Source organism: Castanea sativa, chromosome 1 (genome assembly GCF_040712315.1).
Source record: "Castanea sativa cultivar Marrone di Chiusa Pesio chromosome 1, ASM4071231v1".
Classification (NCBI taxonomy): domain Eukaryota; kingdom Viridiplantae; phylum Streptophyta; class Magnoliopsida; order Fagales; family Fagaceae; genus Castanea; species Castanea sativa.
Genome location: NC_134013.1, coordinates 75,980,896 through 76,007,018, shown reverse-complemented (window position 1 = coordinate 76,007,018; position 26,123 = coordinate 75,980,896). Strand labels below are relative to the sequence as shown.

Genomic DNA, 26,123 nt, shown 5'->3' with positions numbered 1-26,123 from the left:
TTCGAACCGACACAGATAGTGACAAGTCCAATAGCAATTGAGACTAGTTAAGGTGACCTAGGAGCCATTGTTGGGCGAGCATTTCTTTCGGATTATTTGAGACACTTGCAAGTGGGTTTCTGTGTCTATGTATGCCAGCGCAATTGTACTATTGCCATGTGAGTTTCACATGTGCTCATCACACTGGTTTTCGTTTTGTTGTCTTGTGGGTACATGGAAGGAAAATTTAGTTAGGTAGGCCTTCCTTCCTGACTTATGAGATAAAAAAAGACACCATACAAACAAAAACTAAATTTCACATGATGATGGTTCTATTTCCCATTTCCCAAGCTAATGGTACTCTCATAATGGGCATGAAATGCTCAAATTGGAAAATTGTCATAGAGCATAACTAGAATTAGGTGAAAACACAATATTCAGATTGTCTAATTTGTTATCCCAGGGCAATATATAACAGGGGCCAATGGCTTAAGGGCTTATAAAGGCCCAGGCTCATGCCAGCTCGACCCACATTTTCGACAACACTGTTGTTGGGCCAAAATCTTTTCAACCATACTTTATACTGACGGCAAATTGGACAAACCCTTGTGTCTGCAGTCGACTGGCGATCTCTAGAAACAGAAGGCATTTCAGTCTAGCACATTTCAAGACATTTAAGCCCAAACCGATGTGTATTTATTTATAGCTGTAAATAAACCAAGACGTTCATAATTAATTTGCATATCACACAGACATATTTTGGCTTGGCTTGGCTTGATGAAGAGTTTGTTAGGGACCGATCTCTTCAATTAAAGGGACGATGCAATCTACCTCTGAATACCTCCAATCTCCAACTATCAATCCCATCCCGCAGTTCATGTTTGTTAAAAACAAGTCAAGTTTAAACTAAGGTTTTAAGTTCGCTCAATAAATAAGTTCAGCCCAAGAAAAAAAAATTTGTTCACAAACAAGTTGATAAATAAACATGGCTTGATAAGAAGCAAGCTGAGTTTAGGCTCATTTATGGGTTTGTAAATAAACTCATGTATTACCAAGTTTTTATTTAATTGGGAGTTGGACCACTCATGCAAACCAAATAAGCTTGATAATATGCTTAATATGAGCTTAAAAATGTATTTGTGTTAGATCTCAAGCTCAAGAGCTTGTTATTGAGCTTTAGCTTAGCATGACTAATGAATCATGCCGAGCGAAGTCAAGCTTAAACTTTTGGACTTTTGATAAACTCGAGTTCAAACATTGTTTGTAAATTAGGTTTGAGTTTGAGCTAAGCTTGAACATATTACTTTTGTTGTTAAGCCAAGCTCAAACATTCAATACTTGATAAAGGTTGGCTTGTTTACAACCATTCATTTATTATCATACTAGTGGTATGTCTATGATATACAAATTAATTAAAATTTTGAAAAAATTAAATATAACATCTAATTAATATGAAATTTGATACGTACATGTGTGTACGCATGTATATATAAACTATTGTAGGGTTAATGGGCCCACAAGTATGTATTGGGCTGAAGGCCTAATTTAAGGATGCTAGATGGTTTGAGGATGTGGGAATATTAACTCAAAAGAATCAGTATTGATGGGTAGGGAAGCGGAGACTGATCACAGTCATCCCGAAAATTGGTCCGAGGATTCCCTTTTCGACTGGATAAAGCCGAGGTAGGAAAGGATTACCAAACGTCTAAGAACGATGTTCTAAGAGATCCTGCATGTAAGGACATGCATGGTGGGTGTACAAGATAAGGAGAATGACTATGAAATATCCAAGATAAAGCTGCTACAATCGCATTAAATGCTCTGCAACTGAAACACCTGGCCACATTAATGGGAAAGTGATGCCTGAGCATCAGGTTTCAGTCTTACAGTTGCCTCCAAAGACTTCAGAGATGGGTTGATGGGACAAGAATCCAAACTAGTAATCTGATCTATACATGAAAGATGGAGGAAGGAATGAAGAGGATATAAAAAGAAGAGAAGACTTTCAGGGAGGGGAGGGGAGGAAAGGAAAAAAAAATACTGAAAACACTAAGATCAATATCTATAACCTGTCTTTAAGAAGGAAAAATACAGGATCAAACCTCCTTAGCCTGAGTTCGAGGACAATTTTTGTTATAAAGATTATCTCATTTATATGATGTTGCGATCTAGTCCATCATCTTTGTTATTTAACATCACTAGAACCTAGGTTTCAAGCTCACTCTCTACAAATTCATTATATTGGGCTTTTTGGGCCTATCTCACTCTAATTTTTGGGGTTTGGGTGCAAATTATGTCTTTACAACTACCATAGACGGTTTGAATAGATGAGCTACACTGTTTTAGATATAAAGCAATTAAAGCATACTTGATCTCTTACAGTATCAAAGTTCTTTACACCAGTGTGTGTATAATACAAAAAGTGATCAAATTTACACATTCTCCCCCCCCCCCCAAAAAAAAACTACCCACATCAATTGTTGTATAAGCTTGTAAATATACACTGCTACAGTAATCGTGTAAATATATATGGTTACTATAGTTGTGTAAATAATTATTTATTTTTTTTTTTTCTCTCACCTCCTCATCAGACCTCTCCTTTTCTCTCTTCCCCAAACTCTCTTCTTTCTCCATCTTCATCTTCATCTCTCTCTCTCTCAACAAGACAAATCTGGTCAACCACCCACCACCATCCAACCACCACACCCAAGCCAAAAATCCCACCTTTCTTAAACCCTGAAACCCAAATCACTACACCCACAACACAACACCAAACAAAATCACCAAGTCCTCAAACGCAAGAGAGAACCAAAAGTTAAAAGCCTTTCATTTGTGGTAGTCGATTGGTCGAACCCATGGTGTTCGACCATGGTGGTTTAGGCTAGGCGAATTCAAGTTTAGAGAGCTAGAAATTCAAGTTTAGAGAGCTAGAAAGACCGAAAGATAAAGGATTTGATTTATGTGAGTTTCAGCCTTTGTGGTGGTTATGTGAGGTCTAGCCATGGCCATGGAGCTCTAGCCATGGAGGTTTGACTTTGTGATGGTGAAGAGAGCAGAGAACTAAGAGATAAGAGAGAACTTTTTACTTTTTTATAGGAAAATATGAGAATAATTGTGAAAAGAGAAAAAAATCAGTCATAAAATATAAAAAATATATATTATTTAAATCAAATGAAGCGTATGATAGATAATCTTATATAGGTGTTTTGTAGTAAAATAGATAAAATAAATTTTTATGCTAAAATAAACATCAAAATTTAAGACTTATAAAAATGCTCTAAATGTTTAACCCAACCCATCTAGGTAACAAAAGCAGTTAGACAATAAAAACGGCACTCAAATTTATTCTCATTGGCAAACCTTTATAGCCATTTTACCATACTCGCGTTTCACGTGGATCCATTGTATGGACATTGCCGCGGACCGAAATATTATCATCTTAAACTCTCCCTGCCACAAAGACTGCATGTGCCTCCTAACTGCCAAGGAGAAAGATGAGAGGAGATATCTTTTGACCCTATCAACCCGAATGATTCACAGAAATTGCCCTCACCTAGTTTTGGAAATGAGCAATAAATGTGATTTATCTGCCGGCTAAAACACCTGTAAACCGTATCCATCACTTCAGAGCCTACAATTCTTCGATAATTTTACAACAAGGCCTAATTTTTAAGAGTATGACCAAATCAAGATGAGTAAAAGAGTAACAAGCCCTGGGCAGGTTTGGAAAAATTACATTCTCACTAGTGATGAGAAAGGCCCGTCTTGATTTGAATGTACAAATGTGGAGGCACCAGTGGACATGGATTTGATGAGAGATGGAGATTGAAACACATAAATGTGTAGAGGTATGGGGGTGCGTAAAGGTATGGGGAATAAAAAAGCAGGATTAAACGAGATTGATCGCACAATTGTTTTTAATTTAACTCTCAAAAACACCATGGGACTCCAACTATAAAATATCAAGACATACAACATCACAACCATGGACAAAAATAATAGTTAAAAGGAAATCCTAACTAGTATATGGTCTATGGTCAATAGATCCTGCCATATGTTGTTGAAAATCCCACAAAACAAGGAATAAGGAAGTAAATGCAGCATATAAGAACACAACAAAAGGACTGATAGCCCCTCCAGCACAGTTCCAGCTCACTCAAATGTATCATCATCGTCATCGGGAAGAGGCTGACTGGCTGCTTGCTGAAGCTCAGCTTCGTGCCTGTAGCAAAGCAGATACAAAACAACATTAAGGAAGGAAGATTTATGGTGAAACGATCTAAGACAAACAGAAGTAACTAAATGAGTTTAACATAAACCCATCAACAATTAAAGAAAGCTACATTTGAGTACAATTGACATTTCAGGTGATATTTTTAAGAAGCAGAACTAATTTGTTACATTAAAAGCAGATGCTTTTGCTTTTTAACAAGTGGTGGTCAAAAAGCATTTCTGGTACTGTTTGAGAATCAAGACAACAATGATAAAATTTGAAAACTTCATGCATACCAACTAGTATATGCAACTGGAGGACATTCTAGTGGCCTAATTGCTTCACTATTAAGGGTATCTAATCAACACTACTTGTAGACAGAATAACCAGTCCCAATAAGGTAAAAAATATTCTACGCAGAATCAATAGGTGGCAAAGCAGATAATTCTTACTGTTGCTGTGCAGCCAAGTCGATTTGTACTTCAGGAGGAGCAAGAGCAGGAGACTCCACAAAGTGGAGAGCAGGGTCCCTAAGTTATAAAAGCAGCAGTCAACATCAAGTTTCATTCACAATATTCGCATACTAGCAATAAAACAGCATTATACTATTGTGTTTACCCAGCAAGCTTCCTGGCAAGATACAGGAAAGGTTTCTCAAAATTGTAGTTGCTCTTTGCGGATATCTCATAGTACTGCAGATTCTTCTTCCTGTGGAATGTAACCTGCTTTGCCTTAACCTGCCTGTTCTTCACGTCTACCTTGTTTCCACAGAGAACAATGGGAATATTCTCACATACCCTGTGAATGCAAAGCACAAGTTATCAATACACTGTAGAAAATGCAAACATAAATCACACGCACAAACAAACAGTAGTAGATTTTAACAAAATATTTTTTACTTACCGGCACAGATCACGGTGCCATGTAGGAACATTCTTGTACGTCAACCGGGCTGTAACATCAAACATTATAATTGCACACTGCCCATGAATGCTGCAAAATTTCATAGAAGATTTTATGTCAGACCCCTTTTTTTCGGAGATAGGCAAGTCACTCACGCATTCAACCAATCTTTAACCCACCACCTCACCCTCAACCTAGCACTTGCAAGGGGAGGCGCCAGTTAAGCTAAAGCTCATTGGCTTTATGTGTGAGACCCCTAAACTAGAAAGCACAAGAAAATAAGACAGGAGACTCTGCAAACCAACATAAGAAACCAACTTCAAGGGAGGGGGTGAAGATATATTATAAAAAATTCCAGAGAGTTGAAGCTTTGCAATTAGTTACATTAATTTATCTTGTCAACAAATGGGAAAACCCTAAATATAAGCAGTAACCAGTTTAATCCAAACAATAACTAACATACAAAAATATCTCTACTGGTTCTTCCGTTCTTCTCCATCCTCATCAATATAATAGAAAATTTACAATTCCATCCTGCCAACATTCTCTCCACAGATTCATCGCTCTTTAGATCTTTTTTCCCTAAGCCAGCTCAATCAAATTCATGGACATTTTTTTAATGGCATTTATAACTCATGAAAGTCGAGATTCTCTTTGTTTCTGAGATTATCCTACTGAGTACCAATGAAGACGACAAAGATGCTCAGATTGTCATCAACTCATCATCAAACATTGATGCAAAAATTGGTGGGAAGGTGGGGTAATTGGTGATTTGGTATTGGAATGAATACTGCCTGGTTGGGTTGGATGTCATAACCCGGTAAATGTGTAATTATATGCCCAACCCATTTATAATCCAACTAAAAGCACCCATTTGAACCCTACCTTTGCCATAGACCTTCTAGAGACTAGCATTACAAAATTAAACACATGTAACTAACAGCGTAATTTCAGTTTGTGCCCCCTAATCAGAACACCTTAATACTAATTTCAACTAAAAAGCCACACTTTCAACATTATAGTATAGACACCATATAAGGTACTAATAAATGTCAAAATTTACACTCCAAAAGACACAAAAGCAATCAGCAAAGCAGAGTTAAAATCTAACTAAAAAAAATGCAACAACAACAACAATATTATGAATCATTAAAATTTCACTTACTAGTATCCATCTCTAAGACCACCAAACTTCTCTTGGCCAGCAGTGTCCCAGCAGTAAAACCGAATCTTCCCACAATTTGTGAAGAAGTCCAATGGATGAACCTCCACACCAATAGTTGCTATTTGCAAATAATACCCATTTAAAAAAAAAAATTTTAATAACTTCCAAACACATCAAAACAGTACAAATTTCTATAACTGAAAACAAAGCATCATTCGAGACCCTTACGTTCATATTTCTTCTCGAACTCTCCGGTCAAGTGTCTCTTCACAAAAGTTGTTTTTCCTGCCACCATTCAAAAAACACTCAGATCAATCAAAACCAATATAGATTTACACATCTAAAGTATTTTCTTTTTCTTGCAAATCTGTCCGGAAATTATTATCTTTCGAAACAAACATAGCCTCCACCATGAAAATCAAAAGCCCTAACTCCACGATTTGATACAAACAGTGACAAAATAAATTCAAAATTTTCAACAAAGAAAAAAAAGTAAAAAGAGATATACCAGTGCCTCCATCACCGACGATGACAAGCTTGAAGCTTGGGTACTCCACAGTCTGTTGGTTTGGTAGAGCCTACAATTACAAAACAAATATATATATATATATATAAAAATATCAGTTTTTAATTTTTAATTTTTTAAATAAGAGCTTAATAAAGAACGAGATCGACGAGCCAAAACCCTAGCCCTTGAAAATGCGCATCGAACTCAACGATCGGAAACCAAACGAGCACAAAATAGAGAGAGAGAGAGAGAGAGAGAGAGAGAGAGATTTGTACCATTCGATGTGAAATGGCTGAGAGAGAGAGAATCTGAGAGTGGGAGGCAGGGAAGTGTGACGAAGAAGAAGAAGCAGAAGGGGACGGCGATGTGTTTTAAATGTGTGCGCAACAAAGCTAGAACTTATAAGCTTTTTCACTTTCGGCTTTAATTGCACGCTACTCTTTTGGACGTTCGATTTGATTACTTTCTTTCAGTCGTGTTACTCGTACCGTCCGATCTTATTTGTTCTCGATTCTCTCTTTTCTGTCTTTCTTTTTTAATTATTAGTATTATTATTTAAACTTTTTTTTTTCTTTTTAATTAAAATTAAATGACCACCAGTTGTGACAACCTGGTAAGCTCTCGAAGTAGCTCCCTACCCAAAGTACAAAGTACCAACTATAGTCCCATGGATTCCAAAGGAATTAGACCGCAAGGTTTGGAATCCAATTAGGGAATGTATTTGCACTACTTTAATTCGATTGAGATTTGAAGTGTGAGGATTGAAACAAAAAAAAGAAACAGAGAGAGATTTGAAGTGTGAGAAACAATATTCTTTCAATGGAATCAATGTCACATCCTTAACTGATTCTTTAAGAAAAATGGTCAAATCCTTACTTCAAGGATTCAAACTCATAAAAGCATTGTTCACTCGGTAATGCAAAAATTATCTCTTTTACATTGTCCAAAAAATTACTTTACCTACTTTATAAAATCACTTTTACAAATGACTCTATATTGTGTTTTGGGTAAATTTCACAAATCTCTAAGATCTGTGCTAATGCCAATAAAGTCCACAACATTTAAAAAGTGACCATCTTAATCCAATGACCAAACTGTTATACAAACATTGTTACTTTCTTTTCTTCTTTCTTCTTTCTTCCTCTGATCAGAATCGCCTCTCTCTCTCTCTCTCTCTCTCTCTTCCTCTAACCATCTCAGTCCATAACCTCTAACTAAACCGAGCAACCCCAGCCACCCGACCCGACCTGCCATGCCACGCCACGCCACGCCACGCCACCACTTCAAATTAACCATCCTCTTCTCAAATTCAGCGACGATCAGCCCTCCTTCACTCAGATCCGGCGACAATTTTTCTTAGATCTACTTAGATCTGGTGATTTTGGCTCGGATTTGAAGATATTTTTCAAAAACCCACATAGATGGCGATGTTTAAGCTTAGACCGATAACGTTTCACTCTCCTCCACTAAGATCCCGCAACGTTTCAATCTCCTCTACTCAAATCCGACGTTGTGGTGGTGGGTTTGAATTTCTCTTCTCTCTTCCTCTTTGCAGTGGCGCTGTGGTGGTGGGTTTTGTAGTGGGTCGGTTTTTGTTTGTATTGGTGATAGAGAATTTGGTTTTTTGTGGGTGTGTTGGATTTTTGTGGGTTTTGGTTTGTGTTTTTGGTTATGGGTTTGTTATGGGGTGGTCAGTATTGCTGATAGGTTTGTGGGTTTTGTTGGTGGTCGATGGTTTTGGGTTTGTGGGTTTTGTTGATGTCGTTGCTTTGCTGGTGGTTGATGGTTTTGTGGGTTTTGCCTGTGGTTAATGGTTTTGTGGGTTTTGCTGGTGGTCGGTGGTCGCTGGCTCTTGTGGGTTTTGTTGGTGGTCGGTGGTTGGTGGTCGCTAGCTCTTGTGGGTTTTGTTGGGTCGGTGGTCGCTGGCTTTGTGGGTTCTGTTCTTCAATTTTTTCTTTTTAGAATTAGAGAAAGGGAAGAGAGAAGACTCAGAAGAGGGGTGAGAGAGAGGACAGAGGGTATGTAACACCAAAACCGTTTGGGAATAAGGACCAAAATGGTCACTTTTTAAATGTTGTGGACTTTATTGGCATTAGTCCAAACGTCATGGGAGGTTTGTGGAATTTACCCTTATGTTTTTTATACATCATAGTAGAATAATATATAAATGTTTACATCCAATAAAGCAATAACTCCAACAAAATATCAACCCAATTACTAACCACCTAGTCACCACCCAAGCAACGACAATCAACAATGATATTGCACGAGCAACCCATTCTCAAATTGAAACCTACTCACAAATCAATACTCAATCTCATATCCAAATCCAAACCAGAGAGAGAGAAAGTTTGCACAATCTCGACTATAATCACTCGTTTGATCTCATCACTATCATTCAATCCACATTGACAACAAAATCATACCAAATACAAAGCAGTCTAATGAGAGACCATAGAAGAGAGAGGGAATGGATTGGGGCGTGTTTGAGAAAGAGAAAGAGTGGGAATTTTTTTTCAAGGAAAACTAATAAATAAATAACCATATGTGAGGTGATTTTATAACTTATTAGTAAAAAGTATTCTCTAATTTACATTTTCAAATGGTTTTAGATAGCACAATGAGAATGCTTTAACATACTTCATACTAATGGTATGTTTAGATTATGAGAGAGAGAGAGAGAGAGAGAGAGAGAGAGAGAGAGAGAGAGAGAGAGAGAGAAAAAGGGGGGGGGGGGAAGGGGATAAAATAAATGTACAAAAATTAGTACATTTTAGTCATCTTCCATATATTTAATTGTTGAATAATACTAGAAATACAAACTATTTTACAAAAAATTTTACAAACTGCTGATGTAGTAAGTGATTATTGGTAAATAAAAATGTGATATTAATTGTGAGTCTAGATAAAAACCAATAAAAAGTTTTTTACATCAATATTTTGTAAAAAATATTGTAAAATAATTTGTAGATGTAGCATTACTCTTAATTGTTATCTCTCTTTTTCCTTTTTTTTATAACATTATTGTTTTTGTTATTCCTGATATTATCATCATTATGTTATTAAACTCATATTCCTATCTTTCTAAAAATAGGTGAGTATCATCTACAATAAAAGAGTTTTAGGGTATATTTAGTTGGGGTAAAAACAGAGATGATGGAAAATAGGGAGAGGAAAATATGGTGAAAAATGGCATTTTCCACCGTTTGGTTCAGGGAGAAAACAAGAGAGACAAAAAATGGGGAGGAAAATAATCCCTCCAGACCCTAATTTTTTTATCCTCCCAATTTGGGAGGAAAATGAGGAGGAAAATATGCTTAATGATGTAATTTACACAAATACCCTCACTTTATTGCACTCACCTACCCCTCTTACTTTATATTTGATGACTTTGAATGGAAAATTTAAATATTTGTTGAATGGTGTTTTGCTGCTAAGTGAAGGATGTGTTAAAAACTAGTTGAATTGCTGCCAAGTGAATTGTTTTGCTGCCAAGTGAAGGATGTTTTGTCAAGTTTGCCTAGTCGCCTAGTCGCCCATGTGAATAAAGTTTTTTTTTTTTTTTTTAAATATCTTCCCACGTAACAATGATTAGATAAAGTTTTTTTTTTTTTTTTTTAAATATCTTCCCGGTCTATGTATGGTCATGTGAATAAAGTCTACATAATCAATTTTTGTTGCCCATAAATTTAAAATTATATATAATAATAAAGAAAGTAATATAAATATATATATATATATATGTATTTGTGTTAATTTTTGTATTATTTAATGAGTGTAAATATATCTATTTCTTATATATTATATAATAAGGACATAATAGTCAATTTATATAAACTACATTTTCCATCCTCCCTTTTTTTTCGACAACCAAACAAAAAAGTTTTCTATCCTCCCACTTTTCCATCCCTCCAACCCAAGGCCGGCTCTATTATGGAAGCGAATGATGCGGCCGCCTAAGGCCTCCAAGTAGAAAAAGGCCCCCAAGTAGAAAAAGGCCCCCAAATTTTAACCAATAGAGTAATTTTTTTATTATTCTAAAAATATTAATTAAGCTCAAATATTAGCCAATAAATAAAATAGGGTAAACTATATATTTAGTCCCTAGCCTTTACACCATATTTCAATTTGGTTCTTAACCTTTCAATTGTGTCAATTTGGTCCTTAACCTTTTAATGTCATGTCAATTTAGTCTTTGCCATTATATATTAGATGAAAATTGTTTACATAGTAAATAGCCAAAATAAAATTTTAGTTTATTATCACATCAACAGAAGCTAAATTTTTATTTTGGCCATTTAATTTTCATCCAAAAGATAACTGTAAGGATTAAATTGACACGGTAAAGAAAGGTTAGGGACCAAATTGACACAATTAAAAGGTTAGGGATCAAATTGAAATATGGTGTATAGGATATGGACCAAATACGTAGTTTACCCAATAAAATAATATTTTTTATCAAATGAAGAAAAAGAAAAAGAGAAAGAAAAATGTTACGTTTACAACATTTTTCACAACAAATCCCAAGTGGCAGGTTGTTATTGGCTATTATTGGTTGGCAAAAAAGTAATTTCAGTAGTGGGTTAAAATTAGAACCAATAACAACTTAATACTTAGGATTTGTGTGAAAATATTGGGAAAAAAAGAAGAAGCAATACACAGAATTTTAAAACAATTGAATTGACAAATTTTTACTTATTTTTATCTAGACCTACCACAAATATCATATTTTTACCACTACCAATCTGCCACATCAACAACTATAAAAAGTTGTCATTTTTTTGTGTCTATAGATTTTTAGAAGAAAAAAAATGTGTGGCTAATTAGTAGTTTTGCATCTAAAACAAGATAATAGAATTTAAGTAATATTAATTTTTTTTTCTCAAAAAAATTAATATTTAAATATATAAAAAGTTTCAAATCAGTTTTCGCTTAAGGCTCCTAAATGCATCAAGACACTCTGCTCCAATCAAACACACATGAGGAAAAACCAAATATTTTCTATTCTCTCACTTTTCCATCCTCCTACTAATTTTCTATCCTCCCACTTTTCCACTCCTCTAACCAAACGGACCCTTAACATTATAGTTTGGAATTCTTAACTTTACCTTACGCTAAGTTATATAGGTTTTAAAATAATGTAATGGAATGAAACATATAATTCATTACAATAATGAAATGGGATGGATTGTGATGTATTCTTCTCTGGCATGATTGATACTTTCTAAAAGGAGGAGTGAAATGAATGAAACATATAACTTTACTATAATATCATTCATCTTTTATTTGATTTTTTTTTTTTTTTTTTGCAAGATAAAGATAAATTGGTATTTCTATTTGTCTTTAAAAGAATAATTTTCCACCCAAAAACTGAGAATAATAGTTAGGAGCAAATGAATGGAATGAGCATTTCTTGATAGTCATTTCTATGAAACTTCCAAACAGTGAAATAAATACAATATTATTTAAAAATTAATTTTAATGCATTCCATTTCATTCATTTACCTCGTTCCAAATGGATTGTAAAGCTATTTTTTAGCATCAAAAAGCAAAATAAAACTCTTTAGCGAAATTATCCAAATGACTGATAAATTTTTTAAAACTTCCTAAAACTATTTTTCTCCCCCTAACATAATGCAAGACAAACCTTACAGGCCTTAGGCCACCCTTGGTGACTTTTTGATATACCATTAACTATTCACTAAATATATATATATATATATATATATATATATTTTAAATCATATAAGAGTAGATAGCATCTATTCCTTAACATATTGTCTTTTGGTGTTTTTAACTTGAACATTCAAAGTTTAAATCCTCCCACTTTTAATAATCAATGTGTAAAAGATAGTACATGTTCCAATGTCTGTCCCCTCGTCCCCCCTCCTCTTTTTTTTCTCTTCTTTTATATAGAGGTTTAAGTATAAAACTCACGTATATTCCCTCCAATTTTATTTTTTTAAGGATAACATTCCCTCCAATTTGATTATGATATTTGCCATCTATTGAGAATACGCAAACTTTTTACCTACCATAAAATCATCGAGATTGATATGATATGATTTTATACCTAAGTATATATAACATAACATAGGTATCTAACTACAATAAAGATGATTCTCAAAAAAAAAACTACAATAAAGATTTGAGCCCATTGAATCATCCCAATTAATTAATGTGTCATTATTGCTTTATTTTGGTAATTCTACTGTCAACCTAATTAGATTTTTTTCTGATTCTTAAAAAAATGATTTTTTTTCTCTAATAAATAGTGTAAAAAGATATCGGAAATATGGAATTAAAGGTATTTAGCAAATGCTATTGTTGTGGTAAAGGTGTCAATTTAAATAATTTCAACATTTCAATATAACATCCAAAGTTTGGACTCATATTTCACTTTCCTGCAATTTTTTTTTTCTTTTTGATTGACACTTTCGTCCAATTTGAATGTACACATAAGCATAAATGTCAATAATTGCTACAGGTACCCTCACATAACTATTCAATTGTAGTAATGGTGTGGGTTTCAATTAACTTAATTAGTAAAGTTTTTGATGGTTGAATAAGAGATTTGAGGTTCAATTCCTGCCTATCCCAAAAACCAATTGGTGTCTTATTCTGATGATAAAGAGCATCATCAAGAGCAGACGCCATATATTGAAACTTTCTAAAAAAAATTGTAGTAATAATATATATATATATATATATATATATATATATATATATATATTTGCTGAGATTATAGTAATGGTAATATAGATACTAACTAATGGACATCTTCATACTTAAGAACTATTGGACATCTTTAGCCAAATAATAAAAATGAGTCGAATTGATTCGAGGGATGTGGCAACAACACATTAAGAACATTACCATGATTTATGGTCTTACTCCCCTAAAAATCATGTAAAAATATGCAATACTTCAGGAATAAAAAAAATATTGTGTCCTCATCTTGGTAAATATTAGATTTTACCATGAATTTAATTTAATTAGTGTGATCAATATTACGTGAGAAGGGAAAATATGATATTGATATATTCTTAAAGTATTGTGTATTACTTTGAAATCACTCGATGCTATTTAAAAAATCAAATTTATAATGTGAATTTTGTACGAGTAAAATATATTGATCATGTACATTAATTTTATACTCCAAAAACTAAAAGAGAGGGTCACTATTATGCATGACAATGGAACTATAAATACAAGTAGGAATACAAGCATGAAATACTCATAAATGTATACTATGAAGTGGAGTTCGATCAAGTTTGATATATTATATATAAGATATAATCAGTTTCAAAAAGTTCTTTAGCATTGTGTAGTTTTGTCATTAACATTTTTATCAAATTGCTTATTTTTTGGCCAACAAAATATATATATATATTTATATATATGACAAAATACAAAATATATTTAGGATTAATTGCAAAAATCCATCATGACTACGTAGATACTTACATTTTACACCTAAAATTATGAACTTGCAATCACTGCTCCAATTATAATTAATCTTACAAATTGCACTCTATAGCCATAATTATTGCTTAAAAGTTAAAACTAATGATCACATGCGAATGTGAGTCATGTAACCACAATACAATGAATTCTCACTTTTGCCTTTGCACCCTGTTAAATCACTAACCCTTAACTAACTTCCCAAATACACCAAAACACCCATCTTCCTTTTTTAAGCAATTACAATATTACATGACTATGTACCCAACAATCTACATGGAAAAGTTTTGCCTCCAAACATATTTGGAGTCTTAGGCTTCAACTTCTTAAAATAACATGTGTCAAAGTCATATGCAATGCACATAACTCACTTGATTGATTAGGTTAAGTGAGTAATTTTCATTGCATATGATATGAACATGTGTCATTTCTTATTGGGGGTTAAAGCCTAAGACTTTAAACATGTTTGAAGCCAAAGTTTGTTCAATCTCTACCATTCGCAACTCTATTAGGTCGTGTGGTGCATGTTGAGGACATAAGAGTATGAAGGGAGGACCATGCCATCCTAATTATTATATGATCTATGGTGATGCTTTTATAACAAATGAGTGATTAATTATTTTTCAGTAAATAATAATAATAATAATAATTGAATGAAAATGTGAGTTTAATATGATTATAAATGTCGGTAAGAGTTTTTATTTATGATAGAGATATTCAGAAATCTCTCGACTCATTAGACTATCAATTAAAAAAAATAGTTATAAATATCAAATAAAGCACAATTAATGAGTGAAAATTCATGGTTAAGTTATTATTTTATTAAAATATCCCTAACAGCTAGTATGCAGACATCCCAAATAGAAATAATTCATAATTGTTTGAAGCACTACTGTTTAGCTAGGGGTGGCTCCATAACCAGCCTAAGGGTTCAAATGAACCCTTGACTTGACCAATATATATATATATATATATATATAATTTTTTAAAAGGCAAGTTGAAATAAATTTGAATATGATCCTTTTAGTGCGACTTTCTCAATATTATCACAATAAATGTTAAGTGACAAATTGTAATTAGTTTTTACCTACCATTAATAAGTTGCCACCTAGATTTTGTTGTGAATTTTTTGTAAATTTGTTTTTGTCAATAACACTACTCTTAAAATATTTAATTTTATAAGAAAGAAAGAAAAATGTGTCAAATTTGCACTCATTCATTTATAAAAAAAAAAATTATTTCCATGACACTAGCTTACTTTGGCATTGACAACGGAAGGAACTTGCTTTTCTTTGAACTTTTCATCTTCATTAGCAAAAAATTATACCACTGGTACAACCAAAATATTTGTATTTAGATATGTGTTTCTTTCTCCCTTCAATGTTTTCTTAGTTTTTCTCTCTATCTAATCAAGTAATTTGATAAGTGCTCTACAAATTTCCAAGTTCAAAAAATATGTTACTCTTATCCCTACTCCTAGGTGTGTTACTATTCTTCAATATTTTGTATATTTTTGTTTAATTGATTTAACTTATAAATATAATAAGTTATTATTAGTTTGACAAAAATTTATGATTTGTTATTTAATTCTATTTTGTTATGCATTCAATGGTTGTTTTATTAGCGATCTTTAAACTGTTAATAATTTTTTTAGACTATTGTACAATGTAGTTGTATTGTATATTGAATTGTATTTAGAGTATTATTTTAGATTGTTGTATATAATGTGGAAGTTGTATATACAGGAAAAAGAGTAATTACACTCTTCTCCTTTGAGGTTAGAGGAAATGACACTTTATCCCAAACATGAAAGAAAAAACACTTTTCTCTCTTTAAGTTTGAAGAAAATAACACCCCTATTCTGTCTATATTAATAATGGAATATTATAAATTTGTATAAGATTTTCTTTAACAAAGTTTAACCATGTTTAGTCAAAACATAACTGATAAATCTATAATAATAATAATAATAATAATAATAATAATAATTGTAGGGCCAATGGGCCCAAGAATACGTGTTGGGTTGGCCCAAGAGTGTTTGTTGGGCTAAAGGCCCAATCCGAGGACGCTGAATGATCCGAGGATGTAGGAATGTCAACCTATGAAGCAATATTAATAGGTAAAGAAGTGATATCTGGTCAAGTATATCTAAGAAGGTGATCTAAGGAAGAATATGTCATGGGCCATGTAAAGCCAATGTAAGAGAAAAGCTGATTAACGTCTAAAGGCAATATTCTAGAAGATCCTATACATAAGAGTAAGCATGGTAGATGTACAAAATAAGAAGAAGAGCAGTGAAATATCTAAGATAAAGCTGTTACTACCGCATTGAATGCTCTGCAATTACTTCTCTGGCCGCATTAATGGGGAAGTGATGCCTGAGCATCAGAGTTCAGCCTTACAGCTGCCTCCAAAGATTTCAGGGGAGGTTGATGGGACAAGTATCTAAATTAGTAATCTGATCCATACGTGGAAGGTGGGGAGAAGAAGGTGAATGATATAAAAGGCAAAGGAAGACGTTCAAGAAGGGGGATTGGAGAGAAAAGAAATAGAAAACATTGTACACATTAGCATCCATAACTATAATCTATCTTTGAAAGAGGGAGATATAATACAATTCATCATCGGCTTGTGCCCGAGAATAAATTCTGTTACTTAAATAGTTCATTGTGTGTAACGTTGCAATAGAGCCCATCATTTTTGTTATCCAACATCACTAGAACCTAGATTTCAAGTCCATTCTTTACAAATTTCATTGTATTGGGCTTTTTGGGTCTATCCACTTCTCACTGTTGGGTTTGGGTGCAAATTGTGACTTTACAATTGGTGTCGTCTATGGGAATCTTGTGTTGTAGGAAGTTTAGCATTATGGTAGACTCAGGTCTACACCATGCAGAGTCTATAGGGTCCTAGTGTGAGGATTACTTCTTGTATCTTGAGCAAGAAAGAGATCGGGAGGGCAGTGTACATACGGTGCACACCGGTAAGAGTCATTCACGAGGTGGAAGTAGAATTCCTCACGAGAAAAATGTTAAGGCCATGCAGCAGGAGATTGACCACCTGAAAAAGAAGTTACGCTGCGAGAGGCGAATGCGAACTCCCTCTTTTTCTGACCCTTCTTCTGAGGACACCCAGAGTAGTAGTTACATACCCAGGTTAAGAACTCCTCCTAGTGAGTCATTTTCCTACGAGGAAGATGACCTTCGTGATCGTAAGGGCAAGAAGCCTTCCTCCAGAGGCTTGGGAAATGATGCTATGAGTAGAGCGTTACTCCAAATTTTCAAGTCACCCTTCGTGAAAGGGAAGCTTCCTCATCGGTTCACCCAACCAACATTCACCATTTATAACGGCCGAACGGACCCCGTAGAGCATGTGAGTCATTTCAATCAGAGGATGGCGATGCATTCTAAGAATGAAACTTTGATGTGCAAAATCTTCCCTTCTAGCTTGGGACCTGTTACGATAAGATGGTTTAATGGCTTGAGGGCAAATTCTATTGATTCCTTCATGGAACTCACCCGGGCGTTTGGGTCTTGCTTCATTAAGTGTAGTAGGGTTCCTCGGCCCCTGGATTCGTTATTGTCCATGGCCATGCGAGAAGGGGAAACCCTGAAAACATACTCTGATAGGTACTGGGAAATATTTAATGAGATCGATGGAGATTTTGACGATGTAGCAATAAGGACTTTCAAGGTTGGCCTTCCTATTAAGCACGACTTAAGGAAATCTCTGACCAAAAAGCATGTGAGGAGTGTGCGTCGGCTCATGGATCGCATTGATGAGTATAAACGGGTTGAGGAAGATCAACAACAAGGTAAGGAAAAGGCGAAGATTATCCCTCAAGAGAGGATGGATTTCAGGTCGGATAGATACAACAACAACAGGCCCCAAAGAGATTTTGCCGGGCAATTTGGTCCTACCACTCCTTAGGTTGTTAATACTGTATTTCGGGAACTTGTGCATCAGGTGTTGGAGAAAATCCATAATGAACCATATTTCAAATGGCCCAACAAGATGGCAAGGGACCCCATGAGACGTAATCAGAACCTCCATTGCCACTATCATTGAGAAAGTGGTCATACTACTGAGGATTGTAGGATTCTGTGGAATCATTTGGAGCAGTTGGTTAAGGAGGGAAGGTTAAAGCAATTTTTATATCGGCCCAATGGGCAGGGAGACCATTCAGGTTCAGTGAACTAGGGGGACACTTCATCAAGGCCTCCTCTGGGTACGATCAATGTTATTTTTGCTGCTCTTGGGAGGACTGGTTCTCGTCCTTCTAGGGTGATGTCCGTAACACGAACCCTTGCCAAGGATTCTAGTTTTGAGCCAAAGAGGACTAAAGGGAATGTCTCACCTATTTTAGATTTCTCAGAAGAAGACAAGATTGGGACTATCTAACCGCATGACGATGCTTTGGTGGTTATGCTGAGGATAGAGGGCTACGACGTGAAGAAGGTGATGGTTGACCAGGGTAGTGGTGCAGATATTATGTACCCTGACTTGTTCAAGGGGCTAAACTTAAAACATGAGGGTCTTACGACTTATGATTCACCACTGATAAATTTTGAGGAGAAGGCTGTCATACCAAATGGGCAAATTAGGTTGCCTATGCAATCAGGCCCAGAAGCGGTAGAAGTGGATTTTATTATGGTAAATGCCTATTCTCCCTACACGGCCATTGTGGCAAAACCTCGGTTGCATGCTCTAGGTGTCGTGTCCTTAACTTTACATGTCAAAGTCAAGTTTCCATCTGGGGATCAAATCGAAGAACTAATAGGGAGTCAATTTGTGGCTAAACAGTGCATGGCGGCCACAATTTTGCATCAGCCTGGGCTGAAGTCCTCGGCCTCAGTTGAAAGGGGCTCATAGCAATCAATGTCTCTAGCCACACCCAGGGTAGCAATGGTAGAAGAACCTGCGTGTGAAGAATTAGAGAAAGTTCTCATAGATAATAACCTTGAAAAATTCTTTCAGGTGAGAGTTCAGTTGCCATCTTAAGAGAAGGCAGAGCTTGTTATGTTTTTGACAAAAAAATGTGGATGTATTTGCATGGAATGCTTATGAGGCCCCCGAGGTTAATCTGAGTTTCATTTCTCACCATTTGAATGTCAATCCGGCTGTGGTGTTGAGGAAGCAACCACCTCGGTGCTAATTTAAAGAGCATACCGAGGCTGCCAAGGAAGAGGTACTCAAGCTCAAAAAGGCCGGTGCTATCAAAGAGGTGTTTTATCTTGAATGTTTGGCCCATACAGTGGTAGTGAAGAAGAAGAATGGAAAGTGGAGAGTATGTGTAGACTTCACAGATTTGAACAAGGCTTGTCCTAAAGATTCCTTCCTAATGCCTCGTATTGATCAGTTGGTGGATGCCACTGTTGGGCATCCTCGGATGAGTTTTTTGGATGCCTTTCAAGGTTATCACCAAATACCTTTGGCTTTGGATGATCAGGAGAAGACAGCGTTTGCCACTCCTACAGGGAATTATCACTATAAGATGATGCATTTTGGTTTAAAGAACGCAGGAACTACCTATCAAAGGATGATGACCAGGATGTTTGAGCCACAGCTAGGAAAGACAATTGAAGTGTATGTGGATGACATGGTGGTGAAAAGTAAAACAGTTTCCATGCATGTGAAAGACCTCAATGACATCTTTCAAACGCTAAGAAAGTACAAATTGTGCCTTAATGCTTCTAAGGGTTCTTTTGGTGTGGGATCAGGTAAATTTTTGAGTTACATGGTAACTCATCGTGGAATTGAAGTTAATCTTGCGCAGGTCAAGGCAATTAATAGCTTACAACTACCTCGGAATCCTAAAGAGGTTCAGAGGTTGACAGGGATGACTGCTGCCCTCAATCGGTTTATTTCTTGGTCCGCAGATAGATGCAAGCCTTTCTTCCAGTTGTTGAATAAGTGGAAGGGATTTGAATGGACCGAGGAATGTGCTTTAGCCTTTCAGCAATTTAAGGAATATCTGTCGCGACCACCCATTATGTCTCGGTCAGAAATTGACGAAATTCTGTTCGCCTATATTACTGTGGCTAATCATGCCGTTAGTTTGGTTCTGATACGGGTTGATAATAGTGTACAGAGGCCAGTTTATTACATGAGAAAATCTCTACATGAGGCTGAGGTGCATTATTTACCGTTGGAAAAAGCGATCCTAGCAGTGGTGCATGCTACGCGTAAGCTTCCTCATTATTTCTAATCTCATACAATTGTTGTTTTAACTCAACTTCCTATTAAGTCTATACTTTGGTGTGCTGACTACACGGGAAGGATTGCCAAATGGGGTACCATTTTAGAGGCTTTTGATATCAAGTACATGCCTTACACCTCTATGAAGGGCCAAGTCCTTGCTGATTTGGTGGCGGAATTTGTTGAGCCCTCATTAAAAGAGAACACTAAGAGGTTGGACATGGATGAAAAATCAATTGGCATGATTTCATGCAAGGAAACTTTGATATGGAAAGTGTACGATGACGAAGCAGCGAATCAAAGAGGATCTGGTGTGGGGCTAGTTTTAGTGTCCCCTAAGGGAATTACTTTTGAGAAATCCTTGAGACTGGGGTTCTCGGCCACCAACAATGAGGCAGAATTTGAAACTTTACTGGTAGGAATGGATATGATTCAGAAAATGGGTAGAAAAATAGTGCAAATATTCTCAGATTCACAGTTAGTGGTGGCCCAAGTGGAAGGAAAGCTAGATCTAGAGATCCGAGAATGCAAGAGTATCTAACCCGGGTCAGGTATTTACAATCAAAATTTGAATCTTTTATCTTGTTACATATCTCTAGAAGTATGAATACCCATGCTGACTCCCTAGCACCCTTGTGACATCCTCGGCGCAAGGCCTACTTCGGGTCATCCTCATTGAAGATCTGTGTAAACCTGTTGGAACGAATAATGACACCATTCGGATTCATTAAATTAGGGTGGGACCTAGTTGGATGGATCTTATAATGTCATTCCTTAAAAATGATATCTTGCCCGAAGAGAAGTCTGAAGCAGATAAAGTATGCAGAAAAGTATCTCAGTTCTGGTTGTCCAAGGACTAGAAGTTGTACACCCTAAAGCAACGGAGTTACTGTTTGAAGAGTTACATGAAGGGATTTGTGGAAGCCACACAGGAGGAAGGTCTTTATCTCATAGAGCTTTTACACAAGGGTATTGATGGCCCAATATGTAGAGAGAGGCACAAGATTATGCAAAGAAGTGTGATCAATGTCAAAGATTTGCTCTCAACATTTATCAACCAGGGGGTGTTCTTAACCCTCTGTCTAGTCCTTGGCCTTTTGCTCAATGGGGTTTGGACATTGTAGGGTCTTTCTCAAAAGCAGCAGGGAACAGAAGGTGGTTGCTTGTTGGAATAGAGTACTTCATTAAATGGGTTGAAGCTGAGCCATTGTCAAATATTAGGGATGTGGATGCGAAGAAATTTGTCTGAAAAAACATTATCACCAGGTTTGGAATCCCTCATACTCTTATTTCAAATAACGGTTTGCAATTTGATAGTAAGGCCTTCAAAAGGTATTGTTGTGATCTAGGATTACAAATAAATATTCCACTTCAGCTTATCCGCAGGGGAATGGGCAAGCCGAGGCGGTCAATAAAGTTATAGTCAATGGGCTCAAGAAAAGACTGGATGATGCTAAGGGGAGGTGGGTGGAAGAATTACCACATATTTTGTGGATGTATTGAACTACACCTCGAAGATCCACTAGAGAGACACCCTTCTCTATGACTTATGGAGCCAAGACTATAATCCCTTTGGAAACTGGATTTCCAACGTTAAGGACGAGCTTTTTCATCCCAAGCAGTAATGATAGTTTATTAGAAAAAAGCTTAGACTTAGTTGAGGAACGGCGAGAAAATGCCATGGTTTAGCTAGCTTATTATCAGCACAAACTTAAACAGGGATATGATTCCCATGTGAAACTAAGGTCACTTGCACCTGGAGATTTGGTATTAAGGAAGGTTTTGGGTATTGCCAAGAACCCAGCATGGGGAAAATTAGAACCTAACTAGGAAGGACCTTATCGTATCACTTTGGTAACTGGTATAGGGGCATATTATCTTGAAGATTTAGATGAAAAGGTTGTACCACGTCCCTAGAATGTAAATAACCTACGAAGGTATTATTATTAATGAAAGGTACTTCTGCCATTTTATTTTTGTTGACACTACATTGCGTTGATTATTATTTTTATAAATATCAAACTGAAACTTGGTTATGCCTGGCTCCTCGGACCACATACCTTGTATAAATTGATATTTTTACTAAGTGTTGAACAGAACCGTAATTATGTCTGGTTCTCGGATTATCTACTTTGGGAAAATTAACACTTCAGTTCATGTTTTTAAGTATCAAATTAAAACTTGGTTATGCCTAGCTCCTCGGACCACATACCTTGTATAAATTGATATTTTTACTAAGTGTTGAACAGAACCTTAGTTATGTCTGGTCTGGTCCTTGGATCATCTACTTTGGGAAAATTAACACTTCAGTTCATGTTTCTAAGTATATAACTGAAACTTGGTCATGCCTAGCTCCTTAGACCACATACCTTGTATAAATTGATATTTTATTAAGTGTTAAACAGAATCTTAGTTATGTCTAGTCCTTGGATTATCTACTTTGGGGAAATTAATACTTCAGTTCATGTTTCTAAGTATCAAACTGAAACTTGGTCATGTCTGGCTCCTCGGACCATATACCTTGTATAAATTGATATTTTATTAAGTGTTGAACATAACTTTGTTATGTCTGGTCCTCAAATCATCTACTTTGGGAAAATTAATACTTCAGTTCATGTTTCTAAGTATCAAACTGAAACTTGGTCATGCTTGGCTCCTCGGACCACATACCTTGTATAAATTGATATTTTATTAAGTGTTGAATAGAACCTTAGTTATGTCTGGTCCTCAGATCATCTACTTTGGGGAAATTAACACTCCAGTTCATGTTTTTAAGTATCAAACTGAAATTTGGTCATATCTGACTCCTCGGACCACATACCTTGTATATGTTGATATGTTGTTAAATATTAGTTAGAATCTTCATTATGTCTGATCCTTGGACAATCTATTCTTGGGTCAACTTGTATCTAACGTGGATTTTAGCATTATTTTTCCATTTGGATCGCGTATCTTGAAGGCTCCCAAAATAGTAATGAATAGATAAGAGTTCATGAGCACCACTTAAAGCATTTGTAAGTATGTTAAACATATTTGTTGTCTGGTTCATGCCTTATAAAATAATATATAAAAAAAAAGTAAGTGTCAAACACGAAAAGGAAACAACTCGACATTTTCATTAATTTAAAGTCTTTTGGAAAGACAATTTGTTTACAGAACATTAAGTTACATCAAATAAACAGAAAACTGGGTTAAAAGGAGGAAAGAATGAGGATGAATCATGGCTTCAGTTTTATCTTCAAATTACCCTTAGGATCCTTGGGAGACTGGATTGGAGCCGAGGAGTTAGAAGCAATCTTTTTGCCCTTTGGATCCTCCTCGATAATGATAGGAATTGTCACCAAGACAAGTTCCATTGTCTTGGTATCTTCTCTCTCTTTGGTGGACTCCTTAGGGGCATTGGGAGGCTGAGCAGCTTCATGAGTCACCCCTTCTGTTGTTCCTTCAGTGGGTTGTATGGTGGCTATAGACTGCTTAACCTCCTCAGATTGACACCTAGAGGAGGGAGGAACCTCAGAAGAGCTGTCATTTTCGGTGTTTGCTCCCTGGGTGACATCATCAGTCCTAGTGGTGGATGGGGCAGAGGCTTAGATGGCTGGGGGGTAGTAAACATTTTTTGTCCTCCAAAGGGCAGAAGAGGCATCAATCCTAGCTCGGATAAGTACCACGTTCCACACTTGGAGGCAGTAATGCCTACATACCTCCGAGACCTGTGATCTAAAGTTTTCCGTAGTCTCCGCCACTCCGACCTTATACCCTTCTTTCTCTGCTTGGTCCCTTGCTTTCTCAGCCTCCTCTTTGGCTTTTACAGCTTCTTCCTTAGCTTTGTTGGCTCCCTCCCTAGCCTTCTCAGAATCCTTTAGACTTTTCTTTAAGGCCTCTATTTGTTTCTTTGCTGCCACGTTTTCCTCGTCGGCCTGGCAAAGTTGCAAACGTTAGGTCTCGGCCTGTTTCTTGGTCGTTTTTAACGTCGCATCAGCACTCTTCCATTCATTTTCTGCCTTGTTCAATTGGGCAGTGACCTCTTGCAGCTTTTTGTCCTTTATCTCAAGGGTTTTCTGGGTGTTGCTGCGCCTTACCTCCTCATCCCTTAGGGTTTTGTAAGTGCTGATAATAATCTCTTCAGCCCTATGATCATATTGGACAGCCTATTTACAATAATAAGGTGGAACAAAGAGTTATAGTTAAAACAAAAAATCTAAGTACGAAAGAGGAACGAAATGAGTGACAACTAAATAGGATTCTTATCATGGCGGGCTCCTTTTTTAGCGTCATAAAGACATTTTGATCTCTCATCTGCCTTAGCTCGTGCATGTCCTCAAGCAGCAAGAGAGCTTGCTCTAGCGCATCTACCACACAAGTAGCTATTCCTGAGTCGAAACCCCTGATGGAAGCGTTGGCGATAACAGCATGATCATCCATTGTCATTGATGGAGCCCAAATTGGGGCAGGCGCAGGGGTTACCATCCTTTTTTCTAACCTTGTCTGCATTGTGCGAGCCTGTTTAACTCCTTTTTCGGGCTCCACATCCTTGGGAAGGAGGTTTTTCCTTCCTTCAATCACATCCTTCCCCTTTTGCTGATCACTTTTTCTCTTGTGATCAGCTTGGTCAACACGTTGGGATTGGGTAGGTGAGGGAGGAGGGAGTTTGGGCTGAGTAGATTTCTCTGGGCCTTTATCCTTTGTTTGGGGAAGCTTGGTTTGAGTTGCCTTTTGGAGCTCTTGATTCCCCACTTAGGCTTCCATTATGTCTTTAAGGCTCTGCTTGGGATTGCGCTGAATTCCCATTACGTTAGAGTTGTGAGTGTCTTCTTGTGGATGACTTGAAAAGGATGTGCCAAGGTCACCAATTCGATCCTCAGGGGAGTGGGGTTGGTTGAAGGCTTCAAATTTGTCCTCAGAATCTGAAACTTCAACAATCTCTTTTTCTTCCTTTACGCGGGGTTGAGAAGAGGTTGCTTCACCAGCTGTGTGTTGAGTTGGAAGAGGAATTAAGGGAATACCGTTTGGTATGGGTTGTGTGACAAGGGTGCTTTGAGGAGTCGGGGTACTCGCAGGTAGAAGGAAGCCCTCGGCAGTAACGCTTCTCCGGTGTAAGCGTGGGTCCTTTGCTCTAATCACGCACTTCGATGCCTGGAAGGCTTTGGAGATAGGATCGTAGCCAAGGATCAAATGAGCTGCTTGAAGTTGGTTATCTGAATGCACGAACACTTCGGCCTTCAATATTTCGTCCAATCTGTCGTGGTTGACAAGATCGAAGTGGCAAATAGCTGCGTGTGAGTCTACAAAATCGTCAAGAAAAATACGATTAAATTGAGCAAACATCTTTGTTTACGTTCAAATTTAAAAAAAATGTGGTTGTGAGCAGTTTATCTAAACCTAGAGTTTTACCTGGTTCCCCTTCCCTTGTTAGACAGGGGACGTCGTCGTGCCAATCCCCTAATATGATCAGGAAGTCTTTTTTCATACCTTTATTGGATTCGGGAAGACATTGGATCAATCTAACTTCGGGAAACCTAGATTTTAGGTAATATCCCTACCCCTTTAGGTTGTGGAGATTGTAAATCCAGTTCACATCATGATGGGTGAGCCCTAGACCCATCTTTTCATTTAGAGCATCTATAGAACCCAAAATTCTAAACATATTTGGGGCGCATTGGGTAGGAGATAATCTAAAGGCCCTAAGGTAGTCC

The 26,123-nt window shown here is 36.5% G+C and overlaps 2 protein-coding genes across 2 annotated transcripts; one reads left to right on the top strand and one right to left on the bottom strand.

Moving 5' to 3' along the window:
- Positions 1–3,878: 3,878 nt before the first annotated feature.
- On the bottom strand, positions 3,879–7,237 carry LOC142612914 (GTP-binding nuclear protein Ran-3). Its single transcript, XM_075785090.1, has 8 exons — positions 7,044–7,237; positions 6,769–6,838; positions 6,489–6,545; positions 6,261–6,378; positions 5,096–5,185; positions 4,811–4,990; positions 4,645–4,722; positions 3,879–4,201 (listed from the first exon to the last, which is right to left on the bottom strand). Exons 1-8 carry the CDS (start codon positions 7,044–7,046, stop codon positions 4,132–4,134), a joined length of 666 nt encoding a protein of 221 aa, XP_075641205.1. The 5' UTR covers positions 7,047–7,237; the 3' UTR covers positions 3,879–4,131.
- Positions 7,238–18,657: 11,420 nt separating this feature from the next.
- Positions 18,658–19,104, top strand: LOC142634516 (uncharacterized). Its single transcript, XM_075808829.1, has one exon. The coding sequence runs from the start codon at positions 18,658–18,660 to the stop codon at positions 19,102–19,104; it is 447 nt and encodes a 148-aa protein (XP_075664944.1).
- The last annotated feature ends 7,019 nt before the right edge of the window (positions 19,105–26,123 follow it).